At 42.4% G+C, this 27,512-nt stretch overlaps 1 protein-coding gene across 3 annotated transcripts in view; it reads right to left on the bottom strand.

The window, feature by feature from the left end:
* Nucleotides 1-2,870: 2,870 nt before the first annotated feature.
* PRX (periaxin) overlaps nt 2,871-27,512 on the bottom strand; it is a 144,767-nt gene continuing 120,125 nt past the window's right edge. For all 3 annotated transcript variants that reach the window (XM_033954224.1, XM_033954227.1, XM_033954226.1), the window contains 2 exons: nt 18,602-18,795; nt 2,871-13,301 (listed from right to left, as the gene is read on the bottom strand). In XM_033954224.1, coding sequence (XP_033810115.1) covers nt 6,582-13,301; nt 18,602-18,795 — 6,914 coding nt within the window. In that variant the 3' untranslated portion in view covers nt 2,871-6,581. The remainder of the gene's footprint in view (nt 13,302-18,601; nt 18,796-27,512) is intronic.

The following is a 27,512-nucleotide window of genomic DNA, read 5'->3' as shown; positions in this document are numbered from 1 at the left end:
TATGGTCAATATCCTGAAAACCTAATTGGATGGTATTGTCCCAGGGCACTGAGTATGTTAAGGATAGCTTAGATCAGGGTTTCCCAAACCTGACCTAGGGACCCTACACCTATGTAGGTTTTCAGGAGGGTCTAGGATGATACATTGCAGTCGTTTAAGAGCAGCCAGTACAGCGTGGCCCTTTCGTTGCAGGTCTGTTCAGCGCTGCTCTTTAATCATGGGACTGTTCAGTGTGACCTGGGTCTCCAGCATCAGCACTCCCCGATGCAGTATGCGGCCATTATGCCCTCCAATTAGCACACCCGATGTCTGTGATGCATGTGGTGCCATGCCCCCCTCCCCCATTTGTATTTATCTGTGGTGTATGTAATGGGGGCAATGTCTCTCAAGCTCCCTCATTAGCACTCATCCGTTTTCCATACAGGGTCTGGTTTGCTGGAATGCTCTTCCTTTGGAGTTAAGGCAGGCTCCTACTTTGATTCAGTTCAGGAAAGGTGTGAAAACAGACTTATTTTGCACGTCGATTTATGAGGTTATAAATTTGCCTGAGGTGGGTTTAAAAAAAAATAAATTTATTATCCAGTTTTTATGATGTTTTCAATTTGTTGATTTTGTTATATAGATTTTGTACTTTCTTGTGATGTTGTCTTGTTTTGTTTTATGATTATGTATGTACTTTTGGAACCCGCTCAGCATTGTTGGATTTGCAGGATATAAATATTTTAAATAAATAAATAAATAAAGATGTGGTAGGAGGGATATTGCCCCCCAACAACCCTCCATCAGCACTCCACCATGATTAGGCAATACCCCTAACACTCCTGATCCAGTACTCCACCTTGATTCGGCAATGCCCGCCGACACATCAGCACTCCACCTCGATCGAGCATGAAGGGCAGTGCTCAACAGTCCCGCGATGAAAGGGCCATGCTGAATGGTCCCAGTCCGTTCAGGATATCCATAATGAATATGCATTTAATACATATAACTAGACAGGTTTTTTATTTAAATATACTGTATTTTTATTACATAACACAAATCTTAACATTATATTATGCATTAAACATAAATGAATCCATATTGCACTTCCAGTTACTAAAATCTGTATTATCCCACAATACAGTGGAAGAAAACCTGGAGCTTGTACTCAGTCCATTCACAAGCCTTTTCTGATGAAAATAAAGCTGTTCCACATCATAGTCTGTGTATTATTTCATTTATCCAGTATTCTCCAACGTTCCAACAAACGTGTATTGATTCTTAGACAATACTGTTATAATACCTTCTCAGAAAACATAAGAACATAAGCAGTGCCTCTGCTGGGTCAGACCAGAGGTCCATCATGCCCAGCAGTCTGCTCACGCGGAGGCCCATCAGATCTAGGACCTGTATAGTAATTCTCTATCTATACCCTTCTATCCCCTTTTCCTTCAGGAAATTGTCTAATCCCTTCTTGAACCCCCATACCGTACTCTGTCCTATCACATCCTCTGGAAGCGCATTCCAGGTGTCCACCACCCTCTGGGTAAAGAAGAACTGACTAGCATTGGTTCTGAATCTGTCCCCTCTTAACTTTTCCGAATGCCCTCTTGTTCATGTAGTTTTCAAAAGTTTGAAGAATCTGTCCCTCTCCACTTTCTCTATGCCCTTCGTGATCTTGTAAGTCTCTATCATGTCCCTTCTAAGTCTCCGCTTTTCTAGGGAAAAAAGCCCCAGTTTCTCTAATCTTTCAGCATATGAAAGGATTTCCATACCTTTTATCAATCGTGCCGCTCTTTTCTGAACCCTCTTGAGTATTGCCATATCCTTCTTAAGGTACGGCGACCAATATTGGACGCAGTACTCCAGATGTGAGTGCACCATCGCCCGATACAACGGCAGGATAACTTCTTTCGTTCTGGTTGTAATACCTTTCTTGATAGTACCTAGCATTCTATTTGCCTTCTTAAAGGCCACTGCGCACTGTGCTGATGGCTTCATTGCCTTGTCCACTATTACCCCCAAGTCCTTTTCTTGGGTACTTTCACCCATTACCAGCCCTCCCATCGTATAGCTGTACCTAGGGTTTCTGTTTCCTACATGCAAGACTTTACATTTCTCTACATTAAACTTCATCTGCCATCTCGTCGCCCACTCTCCTAGTTTGTTCAGGTCCTTTTGTAAATCTTCGCAGTCCTCTTTAGTCCTAACTCCACTAAATAGTTTGGTGTCGTCTGCGAATTTTATTATTTCACACTTCGTCCCTGTTTCTAGATCATTTATAAATACATTGAACAGCAGCGGTCCGAACACCACTCGTGACCCTCCTCCAGTCCGATTAGTGGCTTGTGAATGGATTGAATACAGATTTTAGTAACTGGAAGTGCAATATAGATTCATTTATGTTTAATGTATAATATAATGTTAAGATTTGTGTTATTTAATAAAAATACAGTATATTTAAATAAAAAACCTGTCTAGTTATATTATGGGGTCATTTTACAAAGGTGCGCTAGGATTTTTAGTGGAATAGCGCGCGCTAAAATGCTAGCGTGCTAGCCGCTACCGCCTCCTCTTGAGCAGGCGGTAGTTTTTTGGGTAGCATGCGCTATAGCGTGCGCTAATCCGCGTGTTAAAGCCCTAATGCACCTTTGTAAAAGGAGCCCTATATGTATTAAATACTTTTTGAGATAGGTAATTTGATTAATTGTACACTGCTTTGTAGTAATGAATAAGCATGAGAGATTTGGTTACACTGAGACCCAGTACTTGCAGGTTTCTGTTACAAAATGTTTGGGGTGTTTTTTTAACTCAGCAAATAAGTAAAGGGCAGTGGCAAAGGGTGTATGAAATTAACATTAATAAAAAAGAAATAAGCATTTTTACACGAGTGTCTTTAGTACACCATTTATTCTTAATAAATGTTTGAAAAAAAATAAAAAGAAATGAAAATTTTTTAAAAAAATACAAGATAAGTCCATTGCTTGTTATTTAGACAGGATTACATTCTGTCTTATGGCTTTGTTATTAAATATCCAAAAATAGAACAGGAACAACCAATATCAAAACTACCCAGTATGCTCAAAAAATCCAGAAATAGTCCCCATTAAGGGTAGAAAACATTGTTACAAAAGTAATACTCAAAAATATAAAGGGTTATAACACACATATATCATATGGCAAACTAAATAAACCATCTCTGATGATCGAACACTTAAAAAGAGAACCAGGAGAGAATCATCAGACCTGAATAATATAAAGGATCATTAGGCTATTTCAGGTCTGTAGATTCAAGTATTTAATCATCTCAAGCTCTCTTGAGGCCCTTAATCCAAGTATTATTTTTGTAACAATGTTTTCTACCCTATATTGTAATGTGGACTTTGTTATTAAATATGGCACGCATATGAACTTCCTCCTTAGACAGGGATCACTGAATTTCAACTAAGTCTACAACAAGTTTCCATAATCAAAACCTCTTTTCCTTCCCTGGCATCTCTTATGCCACAGGATTTTTTTTTTTTAATGCATGTAAAACTAATACATACTTCCGATTGAATTGTGATTTATTATAAACATCTAACATGGGCATTTGGATGATGAGTACCCTAGCAGAGTTCGCCTTATATTTGTCTATTGCAATCATATTTTATTTATTTGAGATATGCTGTATCCTACCCTCAATGAACATTTACTAGGATCACACTCCTAGGTGAGATCCTACAGCCACAGGATGACCAAATGGTGATAGGACATCAGAAGGGGAATGACCCAGCCCTGGTTTGAACAACCCTCCTGCTGGAATTTAAATGTCAAATCAAATTAAAGAAAATTATGGCTTCCTTTAAGAAAATTAGTAGCCACATCCCAAGCATACTATGGTATAAAGCCAAACCTGTGAGCTCATCCAGCACCTGCTGATCATCCTTTTCATGTATTCCTCCTTCTGCTATTATGGGCCATAAAAAATTATATGCACTATAAACATTAAATTACATTTTATTATTTATTGAAAGCTTCTATACCACTAGGGAGTCAATTCAGAGTGGTTTACATGAGCTTCTGTAATGATGTTACAATACAGAGTTAGAGTGGCTTCTGTAATGATGTTACAATACATTTACATATCTTTTACATTAGTCTATGATTGTGTATACATTTTAGCCGTGGATGCATACATCTGAATAGAAAAAAAAAAATCAACTGCATTGTCTTGTCCATATCAACATCATGCCAGTACCAACCCTAAAACAGAGCCAGGTTTTGGTTGGCCCAAGCATCAAGCTTGTTTGCAAATTATTTCAACTGTGAGTGACATCAAGGCCATGACAAACCAACCAGATGCCAACAAATCTATTGCCTTTTTTCTTTCCTGCAAGATTCTTAGTCAATATGGCCGCTCCCTATGCAGTAGGAGCAGCTGCAGTTTGAAAAATGGCCAAAGAAACTAAACTATAAGATTTATTTAATTTTGTAAATTGATCTGATGTTTTTCCTTCAAGGAACGGTATATTGAGTCTAATAAATCATAAACCATATTCACTCGCACAAGAGTAGGCAATAGGATTAATTCTCGCCAGGTGTGCTACAATATTATAGTTTATTTAACAACAGTTTGATGTAAAAAGAAACCAAGTTTTATAGTGCTAGATTGCTCCACACATGAAGCTACCAGGACATCCCAAATCCTGCTGTTTTTTAGCCTCAGGGCAGGGTTCAGCTGATCCTAATCTGAAATTCCAGCCACTACCAATATAAAAAAACAGCAAAACCATGGGCCAACAAAGCAGCCCTCTTAAAGCATCTTGATTTCCCCTCAATTCTGGGTAGGGTGTTTTATTTATTACAGCGCAGACTCATCTGATTCTGGTCTCTTCCCCGGTACATGTAGGGACTTATGGTTCCCTGTGTTTCATCAGGCAAAAATCAGAAATCTACCTTCAGGTAACATTGGAACTGGATCTGCCTGTCCAGCAGAAATTCAGTCAGCCAGTCATTTGGTTCTAAACATGCTGATTTAAAGTCTCTGCTTCTTATAAGGAAACCAAAAATTACAAGTCCTTCTTGTGCTTTCCCATTGTTTAATTTGAGTTTTGCTTGGCTTTGGAATAAATCTCAGACTGCCACGTTTACTCCATTAAGGGCACAATAGACAGTATTCATCCACGTGGCATTGTGCCATCAGTCCATGGGTGCCTGACACAAGAATTTGGAAAGCAGGTATGAAGCAAACATCCATTGAACACCTCCCACATAAACCCTCCTCTTGCTTCCCACCCCTAATCAGAAAAAAAGACAATGTTGACATTTCTATAGTGGTCAGTGTGTTTTGGAAAAGATGCCTTTGTTTTATCCCTGATCTGTTAATGACATGGAATACTGAACAGCCTTGGGTGTGGCGAACACAGCTGAACCAAAGGAAAAATATGTAACGCTAACAAAGAGTTTCAAAGGCAAACAAGCAAATTGAAATAAGCTTTCTAATTTCTCTTTGACCTTTTTTTTCAGATTCTTTAATGTTGCTGCCTTCCGGAATGAGGATTTTGGTAGAAGAGTAACCTAATTGTTAAAGCAGTGGGTTGAAAACCAAGGAAGTCCAGTTCCGATCTCACTGCAGCTGCTTATGATCTTGGGCAAGTCACTTAACCCTCTCCTTTGCCTCAGGAAATTTAGGGACCAATATTCAGTGCTACTTAACCAGGTAGGCAAAACACTAGAAACAAGGTGGTAAGTTGCAGTAAAATGCAGCAAATAAAATCTAGAGCATCTTTTTAGGAGCATCCTGTACTTTACGCTGGGTTTTTAGCATGGGCCAGAGAGGAAATGCTCCAACACTCATAGGAATACTATGAGTGTCGGAGCATTTACCTCACTGGCCCGTGCAAAAAATCTCTAGCGCCGTTTAGTAAAAGTAACCCTTAGCTTGTCTGCTGTGCTCTGGCTTGTGCAATCTAACATAGAGCAGAGAGGATCGAGAACAGAATCACAGTAAAATTAACAATCGCTACACAAGCTGGTCATATTCCACTTGTGTGCTATGTGTATCCAGGAAATACAGCAGAGTACATGATCCATACAGTTTTCTTTTAAGCACATGTAAATAAAAGCAGGTAATTCAACAAATCCAAAATTATTTAAAAAAAATAAGTATAGTGTAAGTCAGCTAGTTATTCACATCATTTCTTTTTGGGGAATCTGGAAACGGGTGCTTAAAAAAAATACACTGTTCACCAAAAATTCAAAGGGCCCTTTACAGCTGTAAGTATTAAGATTAAAATTTATGAAAGAAATTTGACAGTGTTTATCACTTGTTTCTGGTGCCAGTGCTTCACTTAAGCCACACTTGCCAAAGCTCTTGTCTGTTTCATAGGCATAAATGTGACAATGATACGAGTGCCTCCCTTATAAAAAAAACATACTTCAGATGGAAGGAAAATGAGAAAGGGATACCTCTGTCTTCATGCCACCTCCTTTCCAGGCTAAACTGAAGGCTACCAAAGTTTGGTACCAATACTTAGCCAAAATAGTTTGGAGAAAAATCATCCAGTGATGGCAGGGCAGTTACTTTCTGTGACACGGTTTTAAAGTCTTTCAGAAGGCCCTCAGATAGAAGTAGATTTTTCAGTCACTGTTTCTGTCTTATATATTCTCAGGATGCTCCCTCCCTCCTTCTCAGTGATTTGCTCTTCAAAGGCATGTTCTTCTGTTGTAAACCCTACTTGGGGAACACTGATCATGAAACCACCTGAAGGCCTTTCCTCCTCCAGCTCTTGAAAGCAGCCTCTCTTTTCTTGTTCCTCTTGCTCATTCCTTATCTCCAGCTTCCCTTTAGATTTGGGGCTCAGTGATAACTTGGGTAGTTTGAATTTGGCTGACTTGTCTTTGCCCTCTATTTCACTTTGGCCAACACCCTTGACTTTGGTGACTTCCCTGCTAGTTCCAGACTCCAAAGGGATTCCACTATTGTCTACTGTGTATTCCCCTTTGGATTTGCTGGGGATAAACCCAAGGGATATCTTAGGTCTTCCTATCTTGTTGTCTCCATCCCCTCCTTTCTCCAATGAGGCCATTTCAGTTCTTGCGGATGATGCTACCAGATTTCCAGATGCATCCAACTCTTCACCCTTCTCTGCCTTCTTTTTGAAATTGGAGAAAGTTAATTTGGGGGCCTTAAATTTTGGGGCTTTGAAGGTACTAAAAAAAGCTTCATCTTCTGTTTTGACCAGGTTTTGACTCATTTCAGTATCTGCCTCTTTGGTTTTGTAAGGAGAAGAGAACTCTACATTGGGAAGCTTGAGTTTCCCAAGTTTCACTTTGCTATCCTGAAATGATGAGTCATGTTCTCCATTGATTTGTGTAGAAGAACTAGAGGGACCAGTGCCGTTCACATTTATATCAAGGGATTCTGGTTTGGAAGTGGAGAAACCCAACTTTGGAAGTTTTAATTTTGACACTTTCCCCTTGTCATCAGGGCTTAATTCTGCATTGCCCTCTTCTTTGAGAGAGACGTCATACTCGCCATTTACATGAGTGCCTTTTGGCTTGGATCGAGATATGCCAAATGATGGCTTCATCTTTATCTTTGGCATTTTTATTTTAACTTCTGAGATATGCACCTCACCTTCCACAGAACCTGCTGCAACATCACCGTCAGGCTCTAGAAGACCAGAAGAGGCTTCTGCTCCCTTCTTCTTGGGTTTTGCCAGAACAAACATTGCTTTCTTCACTTTGGGTACCTTTGATTTTCCTTCTTGGTTTTTGATTTCATGCTTGGCACTGACAGTCTTTAAAACATGATCACCATGAGCTGTGGCTTCAGCCACTTTAGTCTCCACACTGAATACTGGTGATGAAATATCTAGGTCAACTTCAGGCAAGTCAATTTCTAAATTTGGCATCTTAACTTTATATTGTTGCCCCATCTCATCACTAGGAACTTCTTCTTGATGATCTTTGCCAGCCACTTTAACTTTTCCACTCACTTTAGATATTTCTGATTCACTGGAAACTCTGGCATCAAACTTGGCCCCATCCACTGAATATTCCGCTTCAGTTTTCATTTTAGGGGCGGAGATTTCTATGTCTGGCATTTTCAATAAAGGTGCCTTTACCTTCAGATTTTCCATATGAAATTCCTTTTTACTCTCCAGAGCTACTCCCATGTCATCGTCTGTCTTATCCTTCCATCCTGAAATCCCAATGGCAGGCATTTTTATTTTAGGCATTTTCAGCTTTGCATCAGGCACTCCTACAGCCACCCCTAGATCCTCACCACTTGCTGATTTCTCCAGTTCCACCTTGAGACCCCTGAACTTAGCATCTGAACCATAACTAGTTTTAGCTTGGCCTCTTTCCAAAGCTACCTCATCCTCTCCTCCCTCACCTGCTGAAAACCCAATATCAGGAACGGAAATTTGGGGTAGTTTTAATTTGAATTCGCTCTCACCTGTGATTGAACGAAGAGGCTGCATACCTGCTTCCACATCCCTGGCATCTACACTGCCCCTTGAAATGCCAAATGTGGGCATTTTTATTTTAAATTTTCTGCTCTCACCATGAGCTTCTACTTCATGTGGTTTCGCATCGGCTGCTACTAAAACATTAGCTTCATCTTCCATGCCCAACAGAACATCCTCTTCCACTGTTTCTTTGGAAGAACCAATCTGAAGCTTAGGCATTTTTATTTTAATGCCTTTTATTCCCCCTTCAGCACTTGGTGCTTCAAATCTTCCTTCCACCTTGGAAGGTTTAATGTCCATTCTTTCTGTTTTGGGGAGATCCAAGTTGATATCTCCTTCCACACCTTTCACTTGCAAACTAGGAAGACCAAATTTGGGCATTTTAATTTTGTGCATCTTAAGTTCGAGCTCAGGCTCTTCAATGTTTGGGCCACTCTTTTCAATTTGTTGTGTCTTCATATGAACATCTGGTCTGCCATAATCAGTATCAAGTGAAAGGTCTTTTTCTGTGCCTAGGCTAATGTCCAGTTCTATGTCAGGAGCTCTGAGTTTAGGAGTAGATATCTTGGGTAACTGCACTGATGGTAGTGAAAATTTACCCTCCATATCCTCCCCTTTAAATCCTAACCCTTCTAATCCTATCTCTCTTTCTGCAAATGGTAAATCTGAATCTGATGTCCTGACTATAGGCAAAGAAATGTCAAGTTTAGGCATCCTAATTTTAGCTCCTTTCAAAGCTTCATCTGTGTCTTCAGTTCCATACAAGGGCCCTTTAATATCCAAAGATATCTTTGGACCTGTCATAGCAATGGCAGGGGTTTTAATCTTTTTGCCACTCACTTCCATCTTAGCTTCTTGGTCCTTAAGTTTTAACTTTGGCAGTTCCACTTCTGGCATCTTGAGTTTCATGTCTGACCTGCTTGAATCGATCTTATCCCCAACTCCAACCTCCATTAAAGTGTCCGCTTTAGTTTGGGGCAAGCTGATGTCGAGTTCCACCCTTGGGGAAGAGAGGTTAATGGAAGGCATGTGGGGAATTTGTAAGTCTCCTCCAGTGCCTTTAATGTCTCCAGCAGACATATCTGCTATTGATTTTGGCACTGAAACTGCACTACCTAGCTGAACACTTGGCACAGATATCTGTAGTGAAGGCACTGTGTGGGGTGCAGAAACTTCTAATGCTGGTATATCAACTTTGCCTGCTTTTATTTTCCCTTGGAACTTCTCTAGCTCCCCTTCAATCTTAGGCATAGAAATGTCAGTCCCTAAATCAATATGGGCATCTTTCATTCCAAACTTGGGCAATGCAACAGTAGGAATTTTTATTTGAACGTCTGGCTCCCGGATATCCACATCAGCATCCACTTTCACTCCATCTTCATAAACTTTGTCCTTAGTTGAGGGCATTTTAAACTTTGGCATTTTAATGAAGGGTGTCTTAAGTTTTCTATCTGGACTTTCAGAACTCACCTCTGCTCCTTCTCTATTTACTGTCACATCAATTGATGGAACACTAATGCCAGTGTCTACTCTACGTACAGAAACATCAACATCCTTCTTTGACATTCCAAATGAAGGCATCTTAAATTTTGGCATCTTCATTTTAACCTCTTTACCTTTGGCTTTGCCATCTATTAGGCTAACATCAAGGTCTCTGGAGTCAGCTTCAAGACTACCTCCTTTCTTGGGTGAAGTAACTCTGGCAGATGTATGAAGACCTTCCAGATCTATTGCTAGTTCATTCTCCTTACTCCGTGTCCCAGATTTTAGCAATGAAAACTTTGGCATTTTTAGCTTCACATCTGGAATCTCAATGTTTATTTCAGATGGTTTGTCAATAACAGCCCTGGGCAAGTCTTTATCTCCAACTGCTGAAATATCTATCTTGTTGATTGGCTGGCTAATGTCTATCTCAGCTTTGGGTGCTGAGATGTCAACTTTGGGAAGTATAACTGCTGGGAGTGCTGCTTTTGCATTAGATAAATCTATTTCTATGGGAGATCCTGCCACTTCAATCTTTCCTTTAGGTGCCTTCACCTCTGGTCTAGAAATAACTACTGCACCCTCTGAGTCAGTCTCATGCTTAGTTTTGGGGAGAGATATTCCAAACTTTGACATTTTTAATTTTGGCCCTTTTATCACACTATCAGCACCATCTGCTTCTACTTCCACATCCAAGTTTTTTGTTTTAGGTCCAGAAATTCCAAATTTGGGGAGCAAAAACTTTGGTGTTTTCCACTTGGCCTCAGCATCTACTTTCCCTGATAGTTTTCCAGAATCTAGGGGTGCATGGGCATCAATATCAACATCTGGAACCTTAGGTGCAGAAATGTCAACAGAAGGAAGTTGAACAGTAGGTAGTTTGGCTTCCAAGCTTGATGCTAAATTAGGGGTTTCTAACTCAACTTGAGTAATCACATTATTTATTTTGGCCTTTAGTTCCTGCCCACTTATTGTTCTTTCTTCTTTACCTATGAGCTCTTTTTTCCCTACTGTACTAACTGGCTTAGGCATGGAGATCTTTAGACCCTTGCCAGTCATATCTGGAGCTTGAGCATCTGTTCTCGTAAGATGTGTCTCAATATGTGGTGCCTTGACATCAACCATAAGCCTTGGAGATGGCACGTCAATTTCAAAGTCCATGTCCTTCCCACTAAGTTTTGGGAGAGGTATTTTTGGCATCTTCAGTTTTACATTAGGCTCCTCAAAACCAGAAGCAAAGACTTCAGTTTTTGGCAGGTTAAGATCAACTTCAACTTTGGGTAATCCAACTTCAAGGGAAGGCATCTTGGCAGAAGGAAGATTCAACTTCGTTTCAGAGCTTTCCAGTTCCAATTTAGGCCCTTTTACATTATCGTCGCCTTTGGGGATTCTTATATCAACTGCTGGTTTCCCCACAGAAATTTCCAACTCAGTTTTTTGTGAGACATCTGGTTCAACAGGTTTCCTTCCAGGCAAAGAAAGAGCTATCTTTGGGACAGATATTTTACCATCTTTTAGATCCAGATCCCCTCCTTTAAGTTCCATTTCTAGTTTTGATAATGCAGCTTTGGGAGGAGACACTTGGATATCTAGATCAGGCTTCTCTGCTTTGACTGAGATGTCAACTTCAGGCAGAGACACTTTGGGCATCTTTAATTTATAGTCTGAACTTTCAACACCTCCTGTTTCAGGTGTTTTAATATCCCCAGCAAATGCAGGTCCTGAAATCTCTAGTTTGGCCTGTGGTAATTGAACATCTGGTACTTTGGGGATAGAAATATCAATTGATGGCATTTTAACTTCTGGAAATTGTAATTCCCCTTTGGTACTGACTTCAGGTTTTTCTGTCTTTACATCCACCTTAGGTATGGGCACATCATGCTTATCTTTGGTTAACAAGATGCCAAAGGATGGCAGTTTAATCTTGGGACCTTTTGCTTTGACACCAGGGCTTTCAATTTTATCATCTTTGATTTCAGTCTGGGAAACTTTTACCTGCCCCTGAACCTTAGGAGGCACCAAATGAGCATTCACATTGTTTTCTTTGTCTTTGGTTCCAAATTTTGGGAGCTTTATTTTTGGCATTTTCATAGTCACATCGGGAATTTCAATGTTGGCTTCAGGAGGGTATCCAACAATATCCTTGGAGATCTGACTACTGACTTCCATCTGTCCCTTAGGGATTGTTATGTCAAAATCTGCTGAAGGTATTGCTATGTCAAAAGAAGGCATTTTGAGTCCAGGCTTGTATTTTCCATCTGGGCTTTTAACATGCAACTTGGCCTGGTCCAGTGAAACATCCATCTCTCCTTCTGCTTTGTCTTTGGATAGTGAAATTCCAATATCTGGGGTCTTCATTTTGGGGAATTTTAACTTTACTTCTGGACTCTCCATTTTAACTTCTCCTAAAGCCTGAGGTCGAGGTACATCCAAATTAATATCAGGTACTTGGGCAGAGATGTCTAATGTTGGCATTTGCATTTTAAAACCTTCCCCTTTCAAGCTGGTGCCTGGAGCTTCCAAACCTGCTTTCATTTCAGTGTCTCCTTCAATTTTTGGCAAACTTATATCAACATCTACTTTTGGAATGTTGATATCAACAGATGGAAGTTGTATTCCAGGTTTGGGTAACCCTTCAAAGCCACCTACTTCTATGTTACTGTCTATTTCAGATCTGCTTATTTCCCTTTCTATTTTTGGTACAGAAATGTGAACTTTGGGAATTTGGTCTATCTTTAGCATGCTTTCTGGGCCCTCCACTTCAACATCAGCCATATTTTTGCCATCCATCCTTGGTTTCAGTACAGTGCCTTCTGCCTTCCGTGTTGTAAGTGATAAATCAAATTCAACTTCAGGGGGCTTGAACTTAACATCCTTTTGAATTTCTGTGCCCATCTCAGGAACAGAAACTTCCACTTTTCTCTTTGCCAATGTCACATCCACTTTGGGCTTCTTGGTTCTTGGAAATATTCCAAATTTGGGAGTTTTAATTTTAGCCTTTTCTTCAGCCTCAGGAACTTGTATTTCCAGACTAACTTCTGGCTCATGAACCTCCACATTAAGGCTTTTCACAGCTGCTGCTTCTTTCACTCTCAGCCGTGGTAACTTCAACTTCATGTGTTTCTTTTCTGTTGCAGAGAGACCTACTGAGGGATCTAGACCTTCCACTGTAGCTCCCGCTCCTGCCTCACCTTTAGCTTTCATGAGTTTGGGGAACCATGGTAGAGCAAACTCAACGTCAACTGGTGGAATTTCCATCATACCAGGGGAGATCTCTACATTTAAGTCTTTTCTGCTTTCAAGAGACCCTTCTCGTGAAATATCTCCAGGGCTTTTCACCTCCTTTTTTTTCTTTTTCGAAGGTTTGAGACTTTGGATAGTCTGAAAATAGACCAAAAAGTAACTTAGTCTTGCCAATGTCACAGAAATATAAGAAACAAGTATCAAATGTTCATAACTTATGTCCTCTGTGTCCCCTAAAGAAACAGCCACCCAAAAGGCTAGTACAGTAGAAGATTCTCTGTTAACTGGAACTCAAGCAACCAGAAAAAAAAAAAAATCAAAGAAATACTGTAATACTTTAAATGACAATAAAATCCATTTCTGGCAGACATTTAAGTGTAAACTTGGCATGCCACATCTGAGTACACCTATGCTTTCCCTACTACGTGTCCAGTAGTTTTTCTGGAACAGTTTATGATATGGTATGACATAATATGGGGTATAGTATTATATACCTAGTAAAATACATAGTAAATGACGGCAGATAAAGACCTGAATGGTCCATCTAGTCTGCCCATTAGTTATTCTCATTATAAATACATGATTAAATTAACTTTTCTCTTCTTTTATATATCTGGGCCATAGACTAAAGTCCACCTGGTATTGTCCTAGGTTCCTGGGCCTATTTTTAATAGTAACTCTCAAGTAACCAGAAACTACATTTATCAAGCATCTATTAATTCCCATGGGTGCCGGTTAACTGAGAGTCTACTGTAATTTCATTTGTATCTCTAGCTATATCTACACATGCAGATATGTTCATATTTTCTTAGTTGCTATGTGGATTTAGAACAGTGGTTCTCCTCCAGTGCGCTGGGACACACTGATGCATCTCCAAAAAGTAGGAAGTGTGTCACAAAAATATTTGTTGTAGAAAGCAAGTCTGTGTTTCCTTAACAACCATCAATGCCTGAAATCTTGAGAGTCAAGTTCTTGAAATCCACATAATTGGTCCCTATTTCCGCTTCCCCTCTACCTTCAACAATAATTGCTGCCTCCAGCCCCAACTAAAAATGTTGCAGGTCTGCTGTCCATAGATTATGTTAGCTGTATAGAGGGTATTTTGATAGTACATCTAACTCTGACTTTGGACGTATCGCACAAGAAGTCCAAATACTGGGGCAGGGAAACATCCATTTTTTTAAACTGCTAGATGTCCAAATAAAAAAAAAAAAAGGAAGACCTATTTGGATGTCTTGTCCCTTAGGACATCTAACTTTTTTGACCATTTTCAAATACAAAAACATCCATATTCAAAACGTTCAAATTAAGCCCATTTTGATGTGGGAGGGGCCATCATCTTAATGGACTGGCCATGCAGACATCCCAACAGAGCAGTGAGGCACCTTAGAGAGCTATGCTGTGAACTTCACATAAAGGGTGCCAGGTACATATTTCACCAGAACCCCCTTTTTAGTGTATGGTGAGCCCTCCAAAACTCCTCCAAAACCTTCAGTATCCATCTGTCTACCATCCCAATAGCCCTTATGGTTGCAGGTGGCACCTATGGCAGTACAGCAGGTTTTGGGTGGGTTTTGTAGGGCTCATACTTTCCACCATTAATGTAGTGGCTAGCGTGGCTTATGGGACTTGCTACTGCTCTCTATGGTTCACTAGCCTACCCACCAGGCTATTTAAGACACCTGTGTGTACGTCTACTAGGCTTTGCTATACCAGGTGCTGTTGTTCTGGAGACAGGTATGTACTTTTGTATTCTGATCTTTGTGGGGTATGAAGGGGGTCATTGAGCACTGGGGAAATGTGTGTGGGTCTTTACTTTACCTCCGCAGTGGTTTTCTGGTCACTTTGGGTACCTATTTAAAACTTATACCCTTTTAAAACAGGTCTAATTCAAAATGTATAAGTTCTATCCAGGACATCTGCCAAAACATTTGATAATCCCTGCAGGAAGTCTAAGTCTAAACCTGCCCAGAGCTTTCCCAAACACCACCCATAACACTCCTACCAACACGCCCCTTTGAGCTCCGGACACACAGCAGGTGAAACGTTTCACGAGACGGCCAGGAAAAGGGTTTTGATTATCAGCACATGGACATTCTGTCAATTAGGACATCCAAGTGGCAATTTAGGTGAGGTTTTGAAAATATGGATGTTTTGTGAGCCCCATAGTTTCTGAGTAGCATATTTGCAGGTTTTCGTGTTGCTTCATGGTATCTGGCAGTGGAGAGGTTTTGTGTCGCTGTTACTTAGATTACACTAGAATTTGAGTATATATTTGTTTTGTTGTGTGGAAAGATAGAAATCTGAGACTGATGTGTTACCGTATATACTCAAATATAAGTCGAGAACCCCATTTCTCCCCCCCCAAAAAAAAGGAGGAAAAATGACAAATATAAGTCGGGTAGCTTAATATTCAAGTGCCCTGCCCTTCCCTCCATCCCCTGTCAGGCTCTGCACCCAGCCCCCTTCCCTCCCTCCACTGTAAGGCTCTGCACCCAGCCCCCTTCCTTCACTTCCTCTCCTGTCAGACTCTGCACCCAGCCCCCCTCCCTCCCAGGCTCTGCACCCTGTCCCCCCTCCCTGCCCTGTCTGTCATACCTCCTCTGCCGATCCCTGGTGGTCCAGAAGTGAAATGGGTAGGAGCAAGCTTTCTGTGCTCCTGTCCCACTGCTAACCGAGTCAGTCAGTGGCTGCTTTGAGTTCTGGTTTCTTCAGCTGCTGAGCGGCACCGAGCAAGAGTGAGCTTTGGCACTGCTGCTCGGCAGTGAGCCAGTCAGGGAGCTGCTCAGTGCCAAGCAGCAGTGCCAAAGCGCGCTCCTGCTCAGTGCCCACTCAGTGGCTGAAGAAACCAGAACTCACGGGGGAAGGGGTAAAACGCGGACCTCACGGACCTGACGGACCTCGCGGATCTAAACCCGTACGGCCTTAAAAATCTGAGGTCCGTGTCGGTCCGTGTCCGTGGCGCTTGTAGTTTCTGTCGCTGACAGACCTTGATGAGATTTTTGCACTGACGGATCCATCTCAGCATAGGGAGGGAAAAGTGTTAGGATCCGTCAGCGCTAAAATCTCTTTGAGGTCTGTCAGAGCCAGAGACTAGTGCTGGAGTTTGGAGACTTGTTTTCCTTAACGCACGTCCAAAACCTATGTCCCCGCTCTCTTGGCTTCTGCTCTGCCGCTCCAGCACTAGTCTCTGGCTCTGACAGACCTCAAAGAGATTTTAGCGCTGACGGATCCTAACACTTTTCCCTCCCTATGCTGAGACGGATCCGTCAGTGCAAAAATCTCATCAAGGTCTGTCAGCGACAGAAACTACAAGCGCCACGGACACGGACCTCAGATTTTTAAGGCCGTACGGGTTTAGATCCGCGAGGTCCGTCAGGTCCATGAGATCCGCGTTTTACCCCTTCCCAACTCACGGCAGTCACCAACCTGGAAGCCACTGTCACGTCTGATAATAGGTATGGAAAACCTGTCATATTCTGAGAGATTGGAGAAGCTGGGTCTCTTTTCCCTGGAGAAGAGGAGACTTAGAGGGGATATGATAGAGACTTACAAGATCATGAAGGGCATAGAGAGAGTAGAGAGGGACAGATTCTTCAAACTTTCGAAAAATAAGAGAACAAGAGGGCATTCGGAAAAGTTGAAAGGGGACAGATTCAAAACAAATGCTAGGAAGTTCTTCTTTACCCAATGTGTGGTGGACACCTGGAATGCGCTTCCAGAGGACGTTATAAGGCAGAGTACGGTACTGGGGTTCAAGAAAGGATTGGACAAATTCCTACTGGAAATGGGGATAGAGGGGTATAGATAGAAGATTACTGCACAGGTCCTGGACCTGTTGGGCCACCGCGTGAGCGGACTGCTGGGCACGATGGACCTCGGGTCTGACCCAGCAGAGGCATTTCTTATGTTCTTATGTTATGTTCCTGCCCACTGCACCTCTGGACCACCAGGGATTGGCAGAGGAGGTATGATAGACAGGGCAAGAATGGGTGCAGAGTGCAGTGCCTGGTGGCGGCCTGCAATAAGTCTGAGAGGGAGGCGCTGGCCCGAATATAAACTGGGACCCCAAAATCCCAGTCTATATTCGAGTATATACAGCACATGCATCTTTTTGATACTGGATAGGCAAATTCATGCTAAACTTACAGTTAAATAATGAAATATTTAGGTGTGCTTTGTTTAGCTGTGAATTTTACCCCCTCTTCTACAAAGCCATGCAGTAATGGCCCCGAAGCCCATAGAGATTTAAAGGGCTTCGGGGCTGTTGCCACGCGGCTTTGTAGAAGAGGGGGTTAGTGTTCGGTATGTCACATACATGAACCGTTTCTATCAGATGTGTCACAACAGAAGAAAGGTTGGGAACCACTGACATACAGCATGAAACTCAAGATGTGTTCTCGACTCACACTGACTGAGCTCAGATCACTAAAGCACATCCAGAGCTCTGTATTCCACTTTCATTCTCCAGTAATTAGGCATTTAATTTTATAAGGAGCCGAGAACACAAGTAAACAGGGGTATTTCAATCATTGAGAAATGTAACCGAGCACATATATTACTGAACAGTGACAAAGTAAGTGCATTGTTTAAATGATGTGCACTTTCACTGTGGCATGCATATGGACAGTTAGAGCACTGTGAGAAAGTATGTAAATTAATTATGAAGTATGAATATTTGTGCATTTACAGCAGCTCTAGGGATGGTGCAAACAATCATGGCTTAAATGAAGGCTCAATTTTGGCCATTTATGCTATTTTTCTTCATAAAAGTGAGAGAGAGAGAAAGTGTGTGTGTGTGTGTATGAAGCTTGAACAAGCTAGCCCTCAGGTTGCCATCTCTTTTGAGACAAAGGTGATGAGCCCTTTCTATGCAAAGGAGCCCTGCATATGAAGGCAGATTAAGGCACTGCAGCATGCAACTCTCCAGAAAGTCATGGAGTTCTGATTCTGTCATAGACTCAGCGCCACCGGATCTTGCTGGAGGAGGGGAGTTGAAGGGAGGGAGAGAGAAGGGGAAAAAGAGAAAAGCACCTGTGGGAGGAGGGGTTGGAGGAAGGGAGAGAGGGAGAAGCACCCACGGGGGAGATTGGAGGGAAGGAGACAGAAAGAGAAGCATCTGGGGGGGGGTGAAGGCAGGATGGAGCGGGGTTGGAGAGGGGCGAGGGCAGAGCTGGGGTGAGGGCACGGTCATGTGTCCTCTTTTTTTCACTTCTTAAATATGGTAACCCTACGCTAACGCCAACCAAACAGTGGCTCAAAACAGATAACAAAATAAAAAGAGGAAAGGGAAAACAACAATTCTGGAGAGAAATTAAAGAAGAAATGTTCTAAACAGATAACTTTTCAAGTTTTTACGGAAAAAGTAGAGAAGCTCGTAAATCAAGAGACATAAAATGCAGATTTTCATAACAAACTGGCAAGAAATAAAAGTGTACCATTTTTGGCATTTTGGCTTTGGGTCCTTTAAGTTCAAGACCACCAACCCGAGGCGAAACACTGATATCCGAGGCTTGGACTGTCCTCTTGAGGCAGAAGGAGACTTTGTGAGCTTCCGCACACTGCAGCAACTTCAACGCATCCTCACACTTCACGTTCTCAAAATACACTCTGGCACTCAGCAGCTGATCCCCTGTAACGGTGTAACAGAAGCTCAGAAGGACAGACCTTAAACATTTCAAACTGCACCTTTCATTCCAGAGGAATCCAAACTATATAACAAATAACCATTTTCTCCAGAATAAAACTCTGCCTGGCTGTTCGTTTAAAACTATGCAACTCAGACCATAAGAAGTGGTGATATGCCTCAGACTTTAGAGCAGTGTCCCCAATTAAGGGTTTTCTAAACTTGCCACGCTCATAATGACATCATAGGCTACCAACCACCTTCCTACTCCAGAGGAAAACACAAGGTCTAATAATTTTAGTGCTTGAAGTGTATGAGATTTTCCAGTGAGAAGAGGAAAAGACAGGGCCAATGCTCGGAACTCCGGCGTTTTAAGGAACAGCACCAGAAAGTACCACCAGAGCGGCGCTGAAAAAACTTCCCGGTTCTTAATGCTAATAGCATGCAAATGATATGTTCGCTACTAACATTGACAACTGGGAATTTAAGAGGAAGAAGCGTGCATAGTGCATGCACACAGTGGTGTAGAAAGTGGGGGGCGGTCCACCCTGGGCACCGTCTTGGTGGGGGCATCAGCACTTGTCCTCCTCCCCCTGCTTCTTCTGTCTTGGTGGGGGCACCGGCACCCACCCTCCCCCTGCTCCTTCAAGTTTAATAAAATTTGATATACCGCTTAAAAATTGTCTAAGCGGTGTACCTTACATTTAAAAAATAAAAATATAAAAACTTTGGGGGTATATAATTAAGACAAGAACCAGAACAAGATGCACTGAAACAAGTAGGAGAGGGGGATAGAACTACAGTCGTAATAGAAAAGAAAGGCAGAGATGGGCGACACAATAGGGAGGGGAAGCTATGCTCTTCCTTATTTAGTTTTTGAGGGGAGTTGGTGGTCTAGGAGGGACAGGATATCACGTGTCGTAAGCGTCCCTAAATAAAAAAGTTTTAAAGTTTGTTTTATCTGTTTTCTTCCTCTCTTAAGTAGAGTGGTAGTACTCCCTTTAATCTAGCTCCAGGCTGGGGGTTTGGAGCCCAGTTGGCGTGGGAGAGTCTAGGGTGCGTGAGAGGATTTTTTTTCCCTTTTTCTTCTCTTTCTCCTTATCTGTGGTTTGGTTGGTTGGCCTTCCTTGTAGGTCACCCTTCCTAGTTGTGCGTGTAGAGGGGGGGGTCTTTATTCTTTTGCAGTGGGCTATAAGAGTCCAAGTCTACTGCAACGTGGTTTACGCTTTGTTTCTGCATCTGGGGAGAGGGGTGATGGGTGGGGCGTGGCTGGGGGGATTGAGGCTGTTGTTTTGTATCAGGGTTTCTTTTGTTGTCGGTCCAAAATTGATTGTAATTTGTTGGTTGGATTTTATTATTGAAAAATAAAAATTTTTTACACATAAGTAGAGTGGTAGTGAGTTCCAGGGTGTGGGTGCGGTAACAGGTGCGGCCCTCCCCCACCCACTACCGCACGCGCGCGCCCCTTTCCTTCCCTCGTGCATCTTTAATGTTCACAGTGCGAGCAGCAACCCCAACCTGCTGCTTGCGCCAGCGTCGGCTCGTCCTCTGACATCACAACCTGGACCCGCACCTAGGAAGTAGCGTCGGAGGAAGACTGGGGACATTAAAGAGGTGCGGAAAAGGGGAAGTACGTGACAAGAGGGGGGGGCAGGGAAGGAGCCGATGGAGGTGTTGGGGGGCGAAGAAGGCAGGGGAGGGGCACCACCACCACCACCCTGGGCGCCGTTCATCCTCACTACCCCACTGCATGGACAGAAGAATTTTGTGTAACGTTTGTGGGCATGCTTGGCGGAAGAACTTATGCAGTTGGCCACCAACTCCTCACTCTCTGCCACAGTGCAAATGGAATTGTTCCACGCAGAGGGGGGATTTTGTGATCAACCTCGTGTTCCCGGTGGACTGAGGAAGGGGTGGAAAAGGGACTTCGGCTGCAGACGGGTCGTTTGGCACCTCCCACCTGTAGCCAGCAGCATCAACAACAACACTGGCTGTGGCTATTACACTTCAACGCCAGTGGTAAGTTTTCTACATCAGGGGGCAGGGATTTTGTGCACTCTTCCTCTGGGCATTGGGATGGAATGCCTAATGGATCTCTTTTACATCCATATGGCTACATTTAAATATGATTCGCAGTAATTTTGGGTGGGTGAGTTGTTTCCTGCGTTACTGCCCTCTGAACATTGAGCATAGCTTAATGCTTTGTGCTAGTCCGGCGCTAATTGGCTCTAGCGCCTGCGTTAGATAACGAACACCGGCCTGACAGAGAATAACAAAAATAGTTAGGGCTAGTGAGGCAGAAATATAGGGTGATAAACTCGCTTTTTCAAAAGTCTGACAGTGAGTGGAGAGCAGAACCAGATTTCAGCTTTCAGTTATCAACATTCACTGTTAAGAGCTCCAAAATCCATCACTCTTCTTCCCACTGGAGAATACTACAGACTGCTTAGATACAAACTTCTTTTTAATTGTATTTTTGGGCCTAGCAGTTTCCTCCTGCTGTATTTGGCCTTTTAGCTCAATCAGAACCAGCCTCCAGTTTTGTAACTTTCCCTAGGTGAATCCTTCCCTGGGGAGGCACACAATAATTCTCTGGCAAATGTACACCTTACTTCCAGCCAGAAGGTATCACCATTGAGCGATGTTTGGGGCTTCCTTCTTCCAGAAGCCTTGGACACTGCTACTGCTGTATCCCATGGCTTCAGAGGTTCAGAAATCAAAAGTCAGACCTAGGAATCAAACATAGGTCTTTGGTATGATACTGCACAGTGTTTGCTATTATATTTCGGGCTATAAATGGATATTCACAGAGAAAATAGCAGATGTCCTCACAAAAGAAGCACTTTGTCCACCTACTTGTACCTGCTTATTGTGCTGTCACAGATCCAGGTCTTATTTGATCTGTGACATTTTCCTCCATCTTTCTGCCACTGAGTTTCTGTCTCTGTGTATGCTTGGATTCTGCCGTTGTTTTGGTTCCTCTAAGGATTACCAGATTTGTTTGTGCAAAAAAGAGGCCACTTGGCCCTTCCCCGTCCCGCCTCCAGCCCCACCTGTTCCACCACCACCTCAGCCCCTTTCTGCTCTACTTCCAACCACACTCCATTCTGCCTCCCAGCTCCGTCCCACACAAAGCTCATTTCTTGTTCCCTGAGTCTGGGCTGTGTCTGGAGGCGGGCATCCGAGCATGCACAGATGTGATGCTGGGTTTTGGATATCCGTCTGGGCACCTAAAAAGAGGACATCTTGTAACCCTACTCTAACTTATTCTAGAAGTCTGTTCTATAAGTGCACCAACCTCTCAGTGAAAAAGCATTTTATTTACACTGATTTATTAATTGCTTCTTATTTCTCCTTGAAGAGATTTATAACATTCAATAAAATATCTGAAATACAGATAATCCCAACATAAAAAATGTTCATATGTACATCAAATAATATCTCCTATCATTGCTTTCCTATATACCTATTTCTACAACCATATAGATGAAATTTACAGTGGACAAATGCAAAGTGATGCACATTTGGAAGAATAATCCAAATCATAGTTACCTGATTCTAAAGTTCACCTTAGGATTCAGCACATAAGAAAGAGATCTATGTGCTATTGTAGAGAGAAGGCGTTCGACAAGGTCCCGCATGAACGACTACTTCGAAAAATTGCGAGCCATGGAATCGAGGGTAAAATACTCATATGGATTAAAAACTGGTTGGCGGATAGGAAACAGAGAGTGGGGTAAATGGACAATACTCAGACTGGAAAAGCGTCTCTTCAACATATTTATAAACGACCTGGAAATTGGTACGACGAGTGAGGTGATTAAATTTGCAGACGATACAAAGTTATTCACAGTAGTAAAGACACAGAAGGATTGCGAAGACCTGCAATGTGACATAAACACGCTCGAGAAATGGGCTGCGACATGGCAAATGAGGTTTAACGTGTACAAGTGTAAGGTGATGCATATCGGTAACAAAAATCTTATACACGAATACAGGATGTCCGGTGCAGTACTCGGAGAGACCACCCAGGAAAGAGACTTGGGAATACTGGTAGACAAGTCAATGAAGCTGTCCATGCAATGTGTGGTGGCGGCGAAAAGGGCAAACAGAATGCTAGGAATGATTAAGAAGGGGATCACAAACAGATCGGAGGTTATCATGCCACTGTACCGGGTCATGGTATGCACCCACCTGGAATACTGCATCCAGCACTGGTCACTGTACATGAAGAAGGACATAGTACTACTCGAAAGGGTCCAGAGAAGAGTGACTAAAATGGTTAAGGGGTTGGAGGAGTTACCATACAGTAAGAGATTAGAGAAACTGGGCCTCTTGTCCCTTGAAAAGAGGAGAATGAGAGGGGACATGATCGAAACATTCAAGATAAAGACAAGTTGTTCACCCTCTCCAAGGCAGAGAGAATGAGAGGGCACTCTCTAAAGTTAGAAGGAGATAGATTCCGTACAAATGTAAGGAAGTTCTTCTTCACCCAGAGAGTGGTAGAAATCTGGTACGCTCTTCCGGAGGCTGTTATAGGGGTAAACACCCTCCAGGGATTCAAGACAAAGTTAGACAAGTTCCTGCTGAACCAGAACGTACGCAGGTAAGGCTAGACTCAGTTAGGACACTGGTCTTTGACCTTAGGGCCGCCGCAGGAGCGGACCTCTGGGCACGATGGACCACTGGTCTGACCCAGCAATTCTTATATTCTTATACTAAAATCACTAATACCCTAAATCTCTCACTCAAACACTATAGGGGTCTTTTACTAAGGCACACTATCCATTTTAGTGTGCGTTAAATGCTAACGCACCCTTTATATTCTATGGGCGCTAAATCGATTTGCGCTCGCTAAATCAGCTAGTGTGCCTTAGTAAAAGACCCCTTATACCAATACAATCTAAGAACCTCCATTCTATTTTCTATTATCCAAACCATAATTCTGACCGCCTCAAACTACTTAAAGTAGTATTTTAATTCAGTAATTCAAAATAGTATAAGTCGCCTTGAACCTGTTTAGGCATAGCGTGACTCAAATACCAGATTAGATTAGATTAGTATTGTGTTCAGTTCTGGTCGCTGTATCTCAAAAAAAAGATATAGGCCCTCTTCTATCAAACTGTGATCGTTTTTAGCGAGATGAGCCGCGCTGAATGGCCCGCGCTGCTCCCGACGCTCATAGAGTTCCTATGAGCGTCGGGAGCAGAGTGGGCCATTCAGCGCGGCTCCCTGCGCTAAAAAATTGCTATCGCTGTTTGATAGAAGAGGCCCATAGTGGAATTAGAAAATGTTCAAAGAAGAGTGACCACAATGATAAAAGGGATGAACTCTTCAAGTATGAAATTTACAAAATTCGGAGTGGTGTAGAACAGTTAAAAGTGAATCGATTTTTTACTCTTTCAAAAAGAACACTCAATGAACACTCAATGAAATTACATGGAATTACTTTTAAAACAACTAAAAGGAAATTTTTTGTCACTCAAAGAATAGTTATACACTGGAACTCATTGCCATTGATCACTACTCCCTGTCGCCTTCCACTCAACCAGTTCTTGACCCAGCCTGTCACTTTGGGACCCATCCCGAGGGCACTCAGTTTATTTATTAGACGTCTGTGTGGAACACTGTCAAAGGCTTTGCTAAAATCTAAATACACCACATCTAGCTCACATCCTCTATCCAATTCTCTGGTCACCCAGTAAAAGGAATTGATCAGATTTGTCTGACAAGACCTACCTCTAGTGAATCCATGTTGTCTCTGGTCCTGTAATCCACAGGTTTCCAGAAACTTGACCATTCTCTGTTTTAAAAGTGTTTCCACAAATTTGGTCTTGATAAATCACAAAATTATGAATGGTTACAACTGAAACAGGCCATTCAGGCAGGGTTCCCTGAATGGAAAAATCTTAATAATCAATATAGTTTAGAGCAGTGTTCTTCAACCTTTTTACACCCGTGAACCGGCAGAAAAAAAAGAATTATTTTGTGGACCGGCAAACTACTAGGACTAAAATTTAAAAAACCCATTTCCGCCCCATCTCCGCGAGCTCAGTCCCCACAAATCATCTGATCCCATCCACACAAGCCTCAGTTATGATTTTATATTGAATGTATTTTATTAAAGTATAAAAAGAAACAATATTCTGTATAATTGTCATTTTATAAATACAAATAATTCAGAGCAGGATCAACAAAACCCCTGTTTCCCCTCCTCTTCACATATATCCCCTCTACTATCAAGAAAACTGAACAAGCCAAATTATTACAGAATGCTACACAGAAATATTATGCTAACAGAATACTGCAGTCACACATGACAGGAATAGTTTTAGGGGAGTGCAACTAGGGCAACTGCCCCCTGGTCAGAGAGCGCCCTAAGCCAGCTGGAAGCTAAAGAAGCACTGCCTGGGTTTTGCAGTCCCCAGTTATGTCTAACACCAGCTCTAGCAGGATATATATTTCAAATCTGATATATTCTAATCACAAAATAGAAATGGAATTATTTTTTTCTACCTTTTGTCTTCTCTGGTTTCTGCTTTCAATCTTCTTTTCACTCTCTTCCTTCCAGCGTCTGCCCTCTCTGTCTCTTCAATCCAGCATCTGCCCCTTCCATCCACTGTCTGTCCTCTCCCCCTTCCATATGGTATCTGTCTTCTTTCTATGCCCCTCTCCCCTTTCCATCCAGCTTGTGCCCCCTCTCTCCTTTTTACATGATTCATTCCAGCTTCACTGCTCTTCATTTTTATCTCTCCTACACCAGATCTATCATCGTTGTCCCTCTCTGCTTATTTTTCTGCTGACCCCTTCCTATCATCAATCTCTCTACTTTCTCATGCCTGTGTCTCCCCTTCCCCTCCTCTAATCTCTCTGCCAGCTGTTTCCTTCCTTTTTTCATTCTCCCTTCCCTTCTCCTCCTGTCCAGCAGTAACTCTCTTCCCTTTCTCCCCTCCCAGCAGCATCTCTCCTTATCCCTCTCCAGTAGCAGCTGTCCCTTTTTTTCCTTGCCCAGGAGCTTCCCAGATTCCTTTCCCTCCTCCCCTCCCAGAAGCATCTCTCCTTCTCCTTCTCCCTCTGCAGTAGCAGCTGTCCCTTTTTTTTCCTTGCCCAGCAGCTTCCCAGATCCCTTTCCCTCCTCCCTTCTCAGAAGCATCTCTCCTTCTCCTTTTCCCTCTCCAGTAGCAGCTGTCCCTTTTTTCCTTGCCCAGCAGCTTCCCAGATTCCTTTCTCTCCTCCCCTCCCAGAAGCATCTCTCCTTCTCCTTCTCCCTCTGCAGTAGCAGCTGTCCCTTTTTTTTCCTTGCCCAGCAGCTTCCCAGATCCCTTTCCCTCCTCCCCTCCCAGAAGCATCTCTCCTTCTCCCTCTCCAGTAGCAGCTGTCCCTTTTTCCCCCCTGCCCAGCAGCTTCCCAGACTCTGATAGTGGTTTTCTCCCCTCCCAACAGCTCTTCTTACTTCCCAGCACAGCGATTCACGAAGGCAGCCTCGGGTCCTTTGTTGTGTCGCGCCGCCTCTGAGGAAAGAGGAAGTTGCATCATCAGAGGCAGCCGCGACTCAGCAAAAGCCCCGAGGCTGCCTTCGTGAATCGCTGCGCTGGGAAGTAAAGGAGAGCTGCAGAGAGGGGAGAAAGCCACTGTCGGAGGCTCCCCAAGATCTCTCCGTCCCAGCGCAGACTTCGGATGTTGATCTTTCCGGCCCTGCGCGGACCGGCAGGAAGTTGAAGTCAGTCGGTCTTGCCGGCCCTGTGCGGACCGGCAAAAATTTCCTGCGGACCGACACCGGTCCGCGGACCGGCGGTTGAAGAACTGTGGTTTAGAGTTTTTATGCTTTCAGACGGACTTCCAGGGACACCAGGCTGCGCAGTGGTACAAATTAATATCTGGATTCATGAATAAAAAACCAAAGACAGGTCTTAGAGACATTTGGAGCATTGAGATTAAGCATCAAATTTCTGCTTCTCAATGGCCATGTATTTGGTCTTGGAGGATGAGATGTACAATGTCTGCATCTATGAGACAAACACGGTTCTTCCTGTTGCATCGAGCATTCTGGACCCCTGTTCGTTTAAAAAAATTGGATAGCTCTAAGTCTGATAGATGTTGGCATTGTCATCTTGAAGTAGGGACTTTAGACCATTTATTATTCTATTGTCCATTTATTATTGAATTTTGGAAATCAATTTGGAGTCAAATAAATTGTTTATTAAAAAATCATGTGGCATTATCCTATGATACAATATTATTTGGCATTGAGATGAGAGCTAAGAGTCAAATATCCTCTACAAATAATAAATTATTGCTCATACAACAAATAACACTTAATTGGAAAAGTTGGAATAGATTGAACTTTAGTTTTTGGTGGAATTCAGTATGCTGTATTTATAAAATGGAAAGAACATTAGCCATTCAAAAAGGGAACTTTAATAAATTTCAGGATGTGTGGAGGCCATTATCAGATTATTGTAAAGAATGAGTATATATTTTTCTTCCCTGATTAGTACAAATGGAAATTGGGCGGGTGGGGGGGGGTATTTATTATTGGAAAATGTTTTTATGAAATATAAAAGGATGGGAGGGAAGGGGATAAATTTAATTTGATAAGATTAATTGTAGAATTTCAAGTGATATATCTATGTTAAAATGTTAATACCAATGTTGATGTACTTGATGTAAGTTATAAAATGAATAAAGAATTATTTAAAAAAAAAAGTGTTTCCATTAATTTG

The sequence above is a fragment of the Geotrypetes seraphini genome, chromosome 8, assembly GCF_902459505.1.
Source record: "Geotrypetes seraphini chromosome 8, aGeoSer1.1, whole genome shotgun sequence".
Lineage (NCBI taxonomy): Eukaryota > Metazoa > Chordata > Amphibia > Gymnophiona > Dermophiidae > Geotrypetes > Geotrypetes seraphini.
The sequence above is the reverse complement of the archived record's forward strand: the minus strand, read 5'-3'. Positions and strand labels throughout refer to the sequence as shown.